At 41.6% G+C, this 12975-nt stretch overlaps 1 protein-coding gene across 2 annotated transcripts in view; it reads right to left on the bottom strand.

Moving 5' to 3' along the window:
* Positions 1–11752, bottom strand: part of LOC121579183 (clathrin interactor 1) — a 39948-nt gene extending 28196 nt beyond the window's left edge. For both annotated transcript variants that reach the window (XM_041893544.2, XM_041893546.2), the window contains exon 1: positions 11539–11752. In XM_041893544.2, coding sequence (XP_041749478.1) covers positions 11539–11579 — 41 coding nt within the window. In that variant the 5' untranslated portion in view covers positions 11580–11752. The remainder of the gene's footprint in view (positions 1–11538) is intronic.
* Positions 11753–12975: the final 1223 nt, after the last annotated feature.

The raw sequence follows: 12975 nt of genomic DNA, 5'->3' as shown, positions 1-12975 counted from the left end.
AGCAGTCATTGTACTATCTAAACCACTGCGAAATATATTTTCCATAACCAAAAATATTGTATTTTCAGCTGGTGTACAAAACCAAAAGTAAAAGACGCAAAAACAAAACATAAGAACAGGAAGCATAGAAATAGCGCACATAGGATGGGTTAGCTGACAACGTCACGAAAACACTGCGCAAGCTTCAATGGGTCAGAAGTCTGAGTTGTGATTCTGGATGGCCAGATAGCTACCAACAATGACAAGAAACGTCCATATGGGGAATCGTGACTAATTTCAGCTAGTTGCATCTTGCTCTTGATACCATGTCTTGTTTTGAGGTGTTTCGACTGATTTCATGTCAATGCCAATATGGCTCAAATTAGCTAGCTATCTAACCAACAACTGTAACGATTTATTTGAGAGACAACAAGTGGTCATTGTGCAAATGTATTTACGTTTTCAATAAACATTGGAGATTAAATATAGTTTACATGTTGTCAACAGTCTAAACCAACCCTGTGTGTTTTGCCCCATAGTTGCGCACGTGTCGGTTTTGTTGCTAAACAACCAACCCGTCTATAGAACAGATCTACCACTTCTTAGATTTGCTTTCAATGACAATGACAGATCTATAACCTTCAAATAAACCTACTGACCATTTATTAATGTTAAGTTACAAACATTTATAACAGTATATAATATCCCCAAACATGCAATACATAGTAAAAACAAAATTGAATTTAATAGAAGTATTGGATGTATTGGGAAACCAATTTTAATTGCAGTGACTCAAATCGGTAGCCTATCATTGGTATAGTGAGTAGCCTAGCTAATTCAGATAAACAGGGGAGAAAAAGACCCTGATTAACATTACAAGTCAGAATATTAAATTGACAACAGATTAACTATTTAAAATACAACAAAGGGCCTCATGGTCCCCTTCTGTGTCTTCATCTGTTTCTCTCTTGTTAAGCATTTTCTCATCCTAGAGTCTGAGACCATATGGGAATGTGTGGGAGAGAAGAGGTATTTATGACAATTTAGCATAGACACTAGCTACATTACTATCATCATTATCATGATTTCTACTATTTAGGCTTAACTACAGGAAAGAGAGGACAGAGCACGCCCCCATTCTCATCGACGGGGCTATAGTGGAGCAGGTTGAGAGCTTCAAGTTCCTTGGTGGTGTCCACATCACCAACAAACTATCATGGTCAAAACACACCAATACAGTCTTGAAGAGGGCACGACGAAGCCTATTCCCGCCCTTTTACGCTGCTGCTACTCTCTGTTTATTATATATGCATAGTCACTTTACCTCTACCTACATGTACACTACCGTTCAAAAGTTTGGGGTCACTTAGAAATGTCCTTGTTTACAATGAAAACATACATGAAATGAGTTTGAATAGGAAATGTAGCAACATGCATAGGAAATGTAGTCATTGACAAGGTTAGAAATAATGATTTTTAATTGAAATAATAATTTTGTCCTTAAAACTTTGCTTTCATCAAATAATCCTCCATTTGCAGCAATTACAGCCTTGCAGCCCTTTGGCATTCTAGTTGTCAATTTGTTGAGGTAATCTGAAGAGATTTCACCCCATGGTTCCTGAAGCACCTCCCACAAGTTGGACTGGCTTGATGGGCACTTCTTACGTACCATACGGTCAAGCTGCTCCCACAACAGCTCAATAGGGTTGAGATCCAGTGACTGTGCTGGCCACTCCATTATAGACAGAATACCAGCTGACTGCTTCTTCCCTAAATAGTTCTTGCATAGTTTGGAGCTGTGCTTTGGGTCATTGTCCTGTTGTAGGAGGAAATTGGCTCCAATCAAGCGCCGTCCACAGGGTATGGCATGGCATTGCAAAATGGAGTGATCGCCTTCCTTCTTCAAGATCCCTATTACCCTGTACAAATCTCCAACTTTACCACCACCAAAGCACCCCCAGACCATCACATTGCCTCCACCATGCTTGACAGATGGCATCAAGCACTCCTCCAGCATCTTTTCATTTGGTCTGCGTCTCACAAATGTTCTTCTTTGTGATCCGAACACCTCAAACTTCGATTCGTCTGTCCATAACACTTTTTTCCAATCTTCCTCTGTCCAGTGTCTGTGTTCTTTTGCCCATCTTAATCTTTTATTCTTATTGGCCAGTCTGAGATATTGCTTTTTCTTTGCAACTCTGCCTAGAAGGTCAGCATCCAGGAGTCGCCTCTTCACTGTTGACGTTGAGACTGGTGTTTTGCGGGTACTATTTAATGAAGCTGCCAGTTGAGGACCTGTGAGGCGTCTGTTTCTCAAACTAGACACTAATGTATTTGTCCTCTTGCTCAGTTGTGCACCGGGGCCTCCCACTCCTCTTTCTATTCTGGTTAGAGACAGTTTGCGCTGTTCTGTGAAGGGAGTAGTACACAGCATTGTACGAGATCTTCAGTTTCTTGGCAATTTCTCGCATGGAATAGCCTTCATTTCTCAGAACAAGAATAGACTGACAAGTTTCAGAAGAAAGTTATTTGTTTCTGGCCATTTTGAGCCTGTAATCGAACCCACAATCGCTGATGCTCCAGATACTCAACTAGTCTCAAGAAGGCCAGTTTTATTGCTTCTTTAATCAGCACAACAGTTTTCAGTTGTGCTAACATAATTGCATAAATGTTTTCTAATGATCAATTAGACTTTTAAAATGATAAACTTGGAATAGCAAACCAAACGTGCCATTGGAACACAGGACTGATGGTTGCTGATAATGAGCCTCTGTACGCCTATGTAGATATTCTATAAAAAATGTTGAACGGTGGTGTACATATTACCTCAATTACCTCGACTAACCTGTGCCCCCGCACATTGACTCTGTACCGGTACCCCCTGCATATAGCCTTGCTACTGTTATTTTACTGCTGCTCTTTAATTATTTTTTATCTTTCTATTTTTGTTCTTTTTTTATTTTTTACTTATCTATTTTTTTTACTTATTTTTATTAAAACTGCATTGTTGGTTAAGGGCTTGTAAGTAAGCATTTCACTGTAAGGTCTACACCTGTTGTATTCGGCGCTTGTGACAAATTACATTTGATTTGAACTAGTTATGTTATACACTGCTAGCTAATAATAATAATAATAATAATAATAGCTAGTGTTTAAGATTACTTGCTAACACTAATAGCTAGCTATGACAAATTAAAGGGGTTAGATAGTTATCACAGTTGTTGCTAATACACTAGCTAGTTAGCTAGCTAGTAAGTTAGTCTTAAAATTGGAACCACTCATGTTAGTGTGCTGACAAAGGATGCTAGCTAGCTTACTAGCTACCTAGCTAGAGACTGTACCGGAGTTCAAAGGTTAGATAACTAGCATGCTAATCCAAAAAAAGCTAAACAAATTGCATGACAACTCTGTCATGTTGACGTTAGCTAGCTAGCAGCCAGGCAGCTAACGTTTGCTAGCTAGCGAAGCTAACTAGCTAGCCAGCAAACGTGTTCTACTTAGCTAGTTAGCTATACCACGCCAAAGATTATCTTGTGTTAAATCGTCTAGCAGAATGTCTATATTCAAAAATACGTTTTAGGTTTTACCTAATGATAGCTAATGTTTCCTAGCTAGCTAGGTAGGACAGGGGTGCTAGCCAATGTTAGCTAGCTGAGCAGCGAGTTAAATCATCGAGCAGAACTTCTGTATTCAAAAGGGAAACAAATTGCATAGAGAATTTACCCTCTCTCTGTCAACATTTTTATCTTGTGAACGTTTCTTTTGCGCAATCTCTTTGTCTGGCCTTTGCACACTTCTCATAGTCACGTCCATCACATGTCAGTGTCTACCCAACATTCTGGGCATGTTCCAGGTCGTCTTTATTTCAAATGAGTTTCACAGATGGGCAGATCTCACAAAGTCAGGAATTTTTCAGAAACAAGCGAACCACACCAATATAATGGCTTGAGATTAATCCTTAATTCCTGGAATAAATAAGTGTACCAATGCATCGTCATAGGTTTCAAACGTGGGGCAAGAAACATCATGGGAGTTGACCATAGGTCTGAAAACCAATAATTTCTGTTCCTGGGACAGAGCAACAATGCATCACAACCAAAAGTGAGAAAATAACTATTGTTTAACTGTGCAACCATTGAAAATAAGGTTGCATGATGATATAAAAGGGTTCAATATTATACACATTTGTAAGTGCACTTATAAAATGGTTTATAGCTGGAGGTCTGGCTATAGTACTATTTTGACCAATTTGTTATAACCCATTTGTTTTATAATGCATTTACAAATGCTTAAATAACCGGTAATAACGTAATTACAAACCCTTTATAAACCCTTTACAAATGGAACCTTATTGTAAAGTGTTACCTAAGTGGTAGAAAAGTATTACTGTATTACCTTATGTCTCACTCATTATGAAAATATATGTGTTAGTCAGTTTGAAGCCGCAAAAGTGTTCTACTCTAATGCTGAGGGGATTCCATGGCCTTTTATCGCTTAGATTTCCTCACCTCCTGCGTACTCTCTCCTCCGTCCTGCCTCGCCGCCTTTTAAAAAAGGTCAAAGGTAATTGAGGAGAGTTGGCGAGGAGAGTGGTTTGGGAACAGGATTTTTTTCTTCTGGTAAAGCTATCTCTGGCTCCTACTTGAGTCATTTGTGTGTGTTAATTATTTAATCACAGTGTACTTAGAACATCAGACAAGCTCAGTAGCCTACATATAGTTGATTTTATTAAAACACATAGGGTGTGGCTATATAAGGAAAAAGACACGTTTTAAAATGTTGACCAGTCGATTGGTCGAAAGAAAAGACGACTCTTGGTCGACCGAGATTTTCTTTAGTCAGGGACAGCCTTAAAACTAATTAAGTTAGTAGTGCAAGACATTTTATGAATAAAACAAGTAGCATATCGTTTTTAAACGTGTGCATGTTTTTCTCCTCTGACAAAACAAAAGCTGATTCAAAGAGGGTGTGGCAGATTTCAAAGGGGGTGTGGCAAATTTCATAACTCTTCCGCGGCAGGATACACATGAGTATCCTTGATGAAAAGGTGGCTATCGAGGAGGGGATGACACTTCCATTTGCCTACTAACGAAATTACACACTCCTCGACCACTTATCGGTTTCCGGATCAAGGAGGAGAGAGGACAATCTTTTGCCCAAACAAGAATCTCCCCATGTATTTAATTATAGGCTATATTAAGATTAATGTCTGAGTCCACCAAGCCATGTACTTATGATCTTATATTTAGACTAATTCAACTAACTGGTGTAGTTTTTGTTCTTCATCAAATATTTGGCAGCCATCAAATAAACATTTTTTGTTTTCAAATAACTTCCATATATTCAAATACCTTCAAATATAATTTTGTTTTCTGAGAGGTATTAAAAATGCTTTCAAATATTTGTTTTTCTTTCTGAGACCAGTATTTGAATATCAAAGAAAATAGTTGATTTTTAGTTGAAAGTCTACACTGAGTATACAAAACATTAAGAACACCTGCTCTTTCCATGACATAGATTATTATTATTATTATTATTATTATTATAGATTCACCTGGTCAGTATATGATCCCTTATTGATGTCACTTCTTAAATCCACTTCAAAACAGTGTAGGAGACTAAATATAAAATATGGATTTTTAAGCCTTGAGACAATTGAGACATGGATTGTGTATGTGTGCCATTCAGAGGGTGAATGGGCAAGACAAAAGATTCAAGAGCCTTTGAAGGGTATGGGGAGGGGGGGTGCAACTCAATATTAGGAAGGTGTTCCTAATGTTTGGTACACAGAGTGTATATAAACTATATTGGACTACCTTGAGTATTTGAAAAGTTGGTATTTTCAAATAAACTACAAAATACAACTACACTGAACAAAAATATAAAACGCAACAAGCAACAATTTCAACGATTTTACTGAGTTACAGTTCATGTAAGGAAATCAATCAATTAAAAACAATTGATTAGGCCCTAATCTATGGATTTCACATGACTGGGAATATAGATATGCATCTGTTGGTCACAGATACCTTTAAAAAAAAGGTATGGGCATGGATCAGAAAACCAGTCAGTATCTGGTGTGATCACCATTTGCCTCATGCAGCGAGACATCGCCTTCGCATAGAGTTGATCAGGCTGTTGATTGTGGCCTGTGGAATGTTGTCCCACTCCTCTTCAATGGCTGTGCGAAGTTGCTGGATATTGGTGGGAACTGGAACACGCAGTCGTACACATCGATCCAGAGCATCCCAAACATGCTCAATGGGTGACATGTCTGGTGAGTATGCAGGCCATGGAAGAACTGGGACATTTTCAGCTTCAAGTAATTGTGTACAGATCCTTGCGACATGGGGCTGTGCATTATCATGCTGAAACATGAGGTGATGGCGGCGGATTAATGGCACGACAATGGGCCTCAGGACCTCGTCACAGTATCTCTGTGCATTCAAATTGCCATCGATAAAATGCAATTGTGTTTGTTGTCCATAGATTATGCCTGCCCATACCATAACTCCACCGCCACCATGGGGCACTCTGTTCACAACATTGACATCAGAAAACCGCTTGCCCTCACAACACCATACACGCTGTCTGCCATCTGCCCCATTACATTTGAAACCGGAATTCATCCGTGAAGAGCACACTTCTCCAGCGTGCCAATGGCCATCGAAGGTGATCGATTACGCCACCAAACTGCAGTCAGGTCAAGACCCTGGTGAGGACAACGAGCACGCAGATGAGCTTCCCTGAGACGGTTTCTGACAGTTTGTGCAAAAATTATTCAGTTGTGCAAACCCACAGTTTCATCAGCTGTCCAGGTGGCTGGTCTCAGACGATCCCGCAGGTGAAAAAGCCGGATGTGGAGGTCCTGGGCTGGCGTGGTTACACGTGGTCTGCGGTCGTGATCAACCCCGTTGGACGTACTCCCAAATACTCTAAAACGACATTCGAGGTGGCTTATGGTAGAGAAATGAACATTAAATTATCTGGCAACAGCTCTGGTGGACATTCCTGCAGTCAGCATGCCAATTGCACGCTCCCTCGAAACTTGAGACATCTGTGGCATTGTGTTGGTGACAAAACTGCACATTTTAGAGTGGCCTTTTATTGTCCCCAGCACAAGGTGCACCTGTGTAATGATCATGCCGTTTAAATCAGCTTCTTGATATGCCACACTTGTCAGGTGGATGGATTATCTTGGCAAAGGAGAAATGCTCACTAACAGGGATGTAAACACATTTGTGCACAACATTTGAGAGAAATAAGCTTTTTGTGCATATGGAAAATGTATGGGATCTTTTATTTCAGCTCATGAAACATGGAATCAACACTTTACATGTTGCGTTTATATTTTTGTTCAGTGTATTTTCTGCCCAGGTCTGAGTCTGTGCCAGTGCAGAAGTATGACTGACAGAGACAGCAAGAGGATATCTTCTCCGCAGCAAAGCTGCTCCAAGATTTTAAGGGAAATCTCAGTCCACTGAATAATAAATGATAGCGGTGTATAAAAGCAGACGGCATGAACGGCAAGCGAACCAGAGATGTGCTTACATTTCAAGCAGACTAGGAAACACACGCACACAGAACGGCCCGCTGTGTGAAAAAATATTCCGCTGGGGATGAGACAAAAGAAGGGAGAGGCAAACAGAGACAGAGCCCTGGCTTCCCTTCCCTTCCAACTCTCTCAAACAGAGACAGAGCCCAGGCTTCCCTTCCAACTGTCTGCATCCTGGGCCTCTTTGTTCTGCAGGCCCGCTGCTGCCACGTTTCTTCTGCACTACTCAGGATGAGCCTGCTTACCTACACATGTAGCCTGCTAAAAAGCCAAAGCACTGCACATGAAACAGCCTTTCACTCTCCCTCCTACAACACCAGAAGAAAAACACTACCTCCTGCTTCCGAGGAACAGTGGTTCTAGGCGTCAGTTTTCAGACGGAGATAGTGATGATGATGATGATGATGAAGGGGGCACAGGGGACAACAGCAGCGAGGGAGGGAGTGGATTGAGAGCGCTTGGCTCACTGATGCATATTAGAAGTAAGAGGCCCTGGTCGGACGAGGACGTTTGCAGGGAGAAGAGGCCCTGGAGGATACAGCCTGCAGCCGGGCTGATGTAGGAGCTACTCCTGAAACTACTCACACAGAAGACATTTTACATTTAAGTCATTTAGCAGACACTCTTATCCAGAATGACTTATACTAGTGAGTGCATACATTTTCATACTGGTCCCCCGTGGGAATCAAACTCACAACCCTGGCATTGCCAGCGCCATGCTCTACCAACTAAGACACACGGGACCATAAGAGAGAAGAAATGTATACCAGTGGTGCTGGTCACACTGCAGTGTGCTGGGAGGATATAGAACACCGTACTGCTGTAAGTCATGCATAGTAGGAAGAGCATTTACTGAGAAAATGTATTTGCAGGTTGGCTGATTGACTAGCTGAATTTCTGGTCATTACTATAATCTAAAAGCATAATTTGCATTTCCCAGACATGTGGCTCAGACATTCAAGCTGTAATAAGCCATGGTTCATAGTAAAGCTGTAAGCCTAGACAGTGAGGCCAGCTAAGGGCAAGCTAAATAACTTCTGCTACCATATCCTCTAATAAAGAGCTTTGGAAGTAAACTTGGAAAGATAATTTCCTTTCTAACAAGGAGCCAAATTAACAAGGCGAGGAAGTTATTCTGTTTGTCTTCACAAGAGTTTGAGAAGAGAGTCCAGGTCCTCAGATCTTATCCGAGCGAGAGTTGTCAACTTCCCTCTTCTTTCATGTCTTCAGGGCCAGGTTTCCTCGACTCCCTTCAACAGATCATATCTTTCCACATAATTGTGCAATGTTTGACATTTTCATTCACCACAGTGTGAAGCTGTCTGAGCTCAACAACACAATGCCATTGTTTCAGCCATGATATTGATCTCACTGCATTTAGCTGATGGGACTTGCAGTCCATTAACTGGCAGAGAAATAATAATTAAATAATAATAAATAATATGCCATTTAGCAGACGCTTTTATCCAAAGCGACTTACAGTCATGCGTGCATACATTTTTATGTATGGGTGGTCCCGGGGATCGAACCCACTACCCTGGCGTTACAAGCGCCATGCTCTACCAATTGAGCTACAGAGGACCATCCAAAGACTCAAACACTCACACAGGGCATGAAGCCTGCCTTCAGAGGGGCTATCGTTAGTCAATACAATGTAATGATATAATCAATATCATACTGAGAAAAAGCTTCCACTGAACTCATGCCTACACAACTTTACTCTTGGAGTGGGCCTTAATAATTTACAAAGTAATCATTCAAAGAAATAAATGATTTCACTCTCAATTCTTAAATTCTCTCCTGTGCAATAACCGACATGGGAACAGACCTTATAGGCTACAAGTACAAAACAAAACAAGAAATGGGCCTACTAGATGACCAATCTCAAAAGACCCTCCCATCCAGCTCTCATCTTGAGTCCCAGACAGCTAGTATTGATCGGCCACAGAATGATCCATGATGACCTTGGGTTCTCCTCCTCACTTATGGGAGGGACAATATACCCAAACATACATCTAGCCTAAATGCATATTCAGTGAAAAAATACAAGTCCTCGCCAGAAATACAATTCAACTGGCCAACCCACTGAAGCGATGTCCCTCTCTGTGCTGCAATCCCACCACAAACAGAACAAACAACGGATGGCAGTGACACAATCCACAAGGTGTGGCGATACATAGTTTGTTCTCTAAAAACTCAGGGTCTGCAGGGAGCTCTCTGGGACCAGCGTAGCAGGAGAAGGCCTTCTCTAGACCTACTACACCAGTACAGGCCAGCTGTATCACTAACAGGCCCTATTCAGCTGAAATCATGCATGCCTAACAGGTGGCACCGGCTCAGGCAGCATCCATTACTGCAACTTGACTGACTGCAGGCGCTGTCCATGAAACAGGCACTCGGCTGGAACCACTGTCTGCCATCGCTTGCAAATCTGAATTGGGAAAACTATTAGCCTAAGGAATTATTTTATGTCACACACAGAGGCTTTCACTCATGATCATAGCCGTCTTTAAATAAATGGTTGCAATAAGCCATTTGCACATCTCCAATACTGATGCATGCAAACTTCAAAACCTTCTAGCTATCAATTTAAATAACGTATGTTATGCAGTAGTTAATAATTCCATACACTAACCATCAATGGCTCCCGAGTGGCGCAGTGGTCTAAGGCACTGCATCTCAGTGCTTGAGGCGTCACTACAGACCCCAACCGGCCGTGATTGGGAGTCCCATAGGGCGGCGCACAATTGGCCCAGCGTCGTTAAATAAAGGTAAAATAAATAAAAATAAACACTAACTTAGCTAGCTATGAAGAACATGCCCCACAGTGAGAACCTAACTAAGAGATGTTGGCGGTGAGCAGCCCAGTCAAAACTGTTTGCTGCTCTGGCACCCCAATGGTGGAACAAGCTCCCTCATGACGCCAGGACAGCGGAGTCACTCACCACCTTCCGGAGACATTTGAAACCCCACCTCTTTAAGGAATACCTGGGATAGGATAAAGTAATCCTTCTACCCCCCCCAAAAAAAATAATAATAAAAATAAACATATTGTAAAGTGGTTATCCCACTGGCTATAAGGTGAATGCACCAATTTGTAAGTCGCTCTGGATAAGAGCGTCTGCTAAATGACGTAAATGTAATGTTCTTGTCGTGCTGCATTCCTCGTGGGTCAGGTCCACTTTCAGTCACTGTCATTCGATGTGTTTGATGAGAGGCATGAGCCTGGTAACGTTATGCCTAATAGTCGGCAGACAGCATTATAATGCCTAACAGTCGGCAGACAGCATTACGGCTCTGCTGCAATGTCTTCCTTCTAACGGTAAACAGGAACGCGACAGCCTAGTGCAGACAAATGCTAGTTGATGGCTTAGATAGCTAACTAACGTTACATTGTGGTCGTGTAAAAACGTTTCAACCAGAAAACAATACAATGGTCATGAAGTTCAACTTCTATAGTGAGTAATGTAATGAACATAATGAAACGAATAAGTGCAAATGGCAGGTTTGATGAAGGTCTTGACAGTCATTGTGGCTAGCTTAGTTGTGTTAGCTAACGTTAGCTAGCTAGTGAGCTAATAATGATAAATTAAGTGAGCCAGTTTTGTAGCTAGCTAACGTTAGCTGTGAGTGAACGAGGGCGTTACATTGTATTGAACGATTCGATGTCATTATTGGGTAAAACATAATCTAGCCAACTAGCTAGTTTATAGTTAATACATTTCCAAAAAATATTGCTAGCATGGAAAAGATGGGGGTGTTACTTTGCATCTTGGAAACTATTATGTTTAGAATGGCCAGTAGGATATCGAAATGGAGGAAAATATATATCGTTACATTTTGTACACAAGGCTGATATACAGTAACGTTAGCCATACTGAGCTATCAGCTGAGAAAACAGCGTGACGTCACGAGATCAGCGTTTCCGTTGTCAAACGTAAACTAGCCAGCTAACGGGCCTTGCAACAAAAAGGCAAGCAGACGAAAACGGCAAGAATACTCACGCTTTATCCACCATTTCCCTGACTTTCCACATATTTAGCATGTAGACGCTCTATCAGTGCCTCGCCGCCTCAATAATGCGTCGTCCAGTCCGTTTGTAACCACAGATGGACTTCGATTTGTGTCACCGACAACAGAATTCCGTCCCTTCCGCTAGCCAGCTCCGTTAGCGGCTAACGGGCCAGGCAAGGTACTACCGGAGACGTCCTCCATACGTCATCGAAGCGCACTCGGCCAGGTTGCGCTAGGACGGGTCTGGTGTCAGGGAAAAAACTATACTAGCTACTTCATTATGCCTGTCCTCAGAATCAGAACCATCTGCATAGGAACATATTAGGAGAGTTCTCTTTATGTTCCTACTTCCTACCCCTCTGCCAGCTCATTCATTCTTCAGTAAAATGAGATTTGATGTTGTAACTGAATTGATTAGTTCTGACTTTTCGTTGTTTGGCCACCTAGCTGTCTCTGGTTCTTTTTGTATGCATATGTTAATTGTTCTATTTTACAGTTTTGTGTAGATTTTGTCCCTTGTGGTAATTCAACAGTAAATGCAGCGTTTTCCTGTTTATTTTTCACTAGTTTCAAGTTTGCCTTTTGTTCTGGTAGGCCTCACCCCCCAGCCCTCAAACTGTTCTGGCAAACTCTTGACAATTTTCTCTTGTTGAAATTGAATTTATGGACTGCGCCTTATTTCACTAAGTCTTGAGACAACTCTTTGTTTCATGATTAGAATTATTACATATTTGTAAGTGGAAAAATAGCTCAAATAAACTAGAAAGGGATGGGTGGGGGGTAACACAATGGGTGTGTCTGTAAGAATACAAGGAGAGGGTAGCATGTGACCGTTTATTAAAACCGGTTGTTCTTACGGCTTCATTGATGGTTTTCGGGTAACATTTTAGATGATTTAAAGTCAAAGGACATCTCTCCATGCTGGTTTGGTTTGAAAGAGGCTAATAATTGCAGGTGGGGGCATTTAAAGGGGTAACCCCGCCTCTTTCAGGTGTACATGATCTAGTTGATTACATTGAGGGGATTCGATTAATCCCGCCTGGGCGCCAGTGTAGTCGTGTTTTAAATCTGCTGAAAGTGGCTAGAATTCGATTTGGAACCGGGCTGCCTCCCGGGGCTTGAGCCAGGTGCCCCGTTCAAAGCCCACGTTGAAGTCGGCTCAATACAAAAGTGACGTATGCAAAAAGGATTGCTTTTGATAAAAACGCTTTATCTGCCTTCCCAATGGAAAAATAGTTAGAAAATTAAAACATTTATTTTATGGAAAGAGATCTATGTTTCTGGACGATGCACCATGCTGCCTTGTTGACAAAATGACTGTTTGATTTGAGAAGTGCGCTCCTCCCTCCCCGCTTTCGCCCGATGATGTAATGCACCATCGACCAGTGCCCCACGGCTTAGCATAATCGAATCCGCCCACTGAATGA

Source organism: Coregonus clupeaformis, chromosome 13, assembly GCF_020615455.1.
Source record: "Coregonus clupeaformis isolate EN_2021a chromosome 13, ASM2061545v1, whole genome shotgun sequence".
In the NCBI taxonomy this organism is placed as follows: Eukaryota; Metazoa; Chordata; class Actinopteri; order Salmoniformes; family Salmonidae; genus Coregonus; species Coregonus clupeaformis.
The sequence above is the reverse complement of the archived record's forward strand: the minus strand, read 5'-3'. Positions and strand labels throughout refer to the sequence as shown.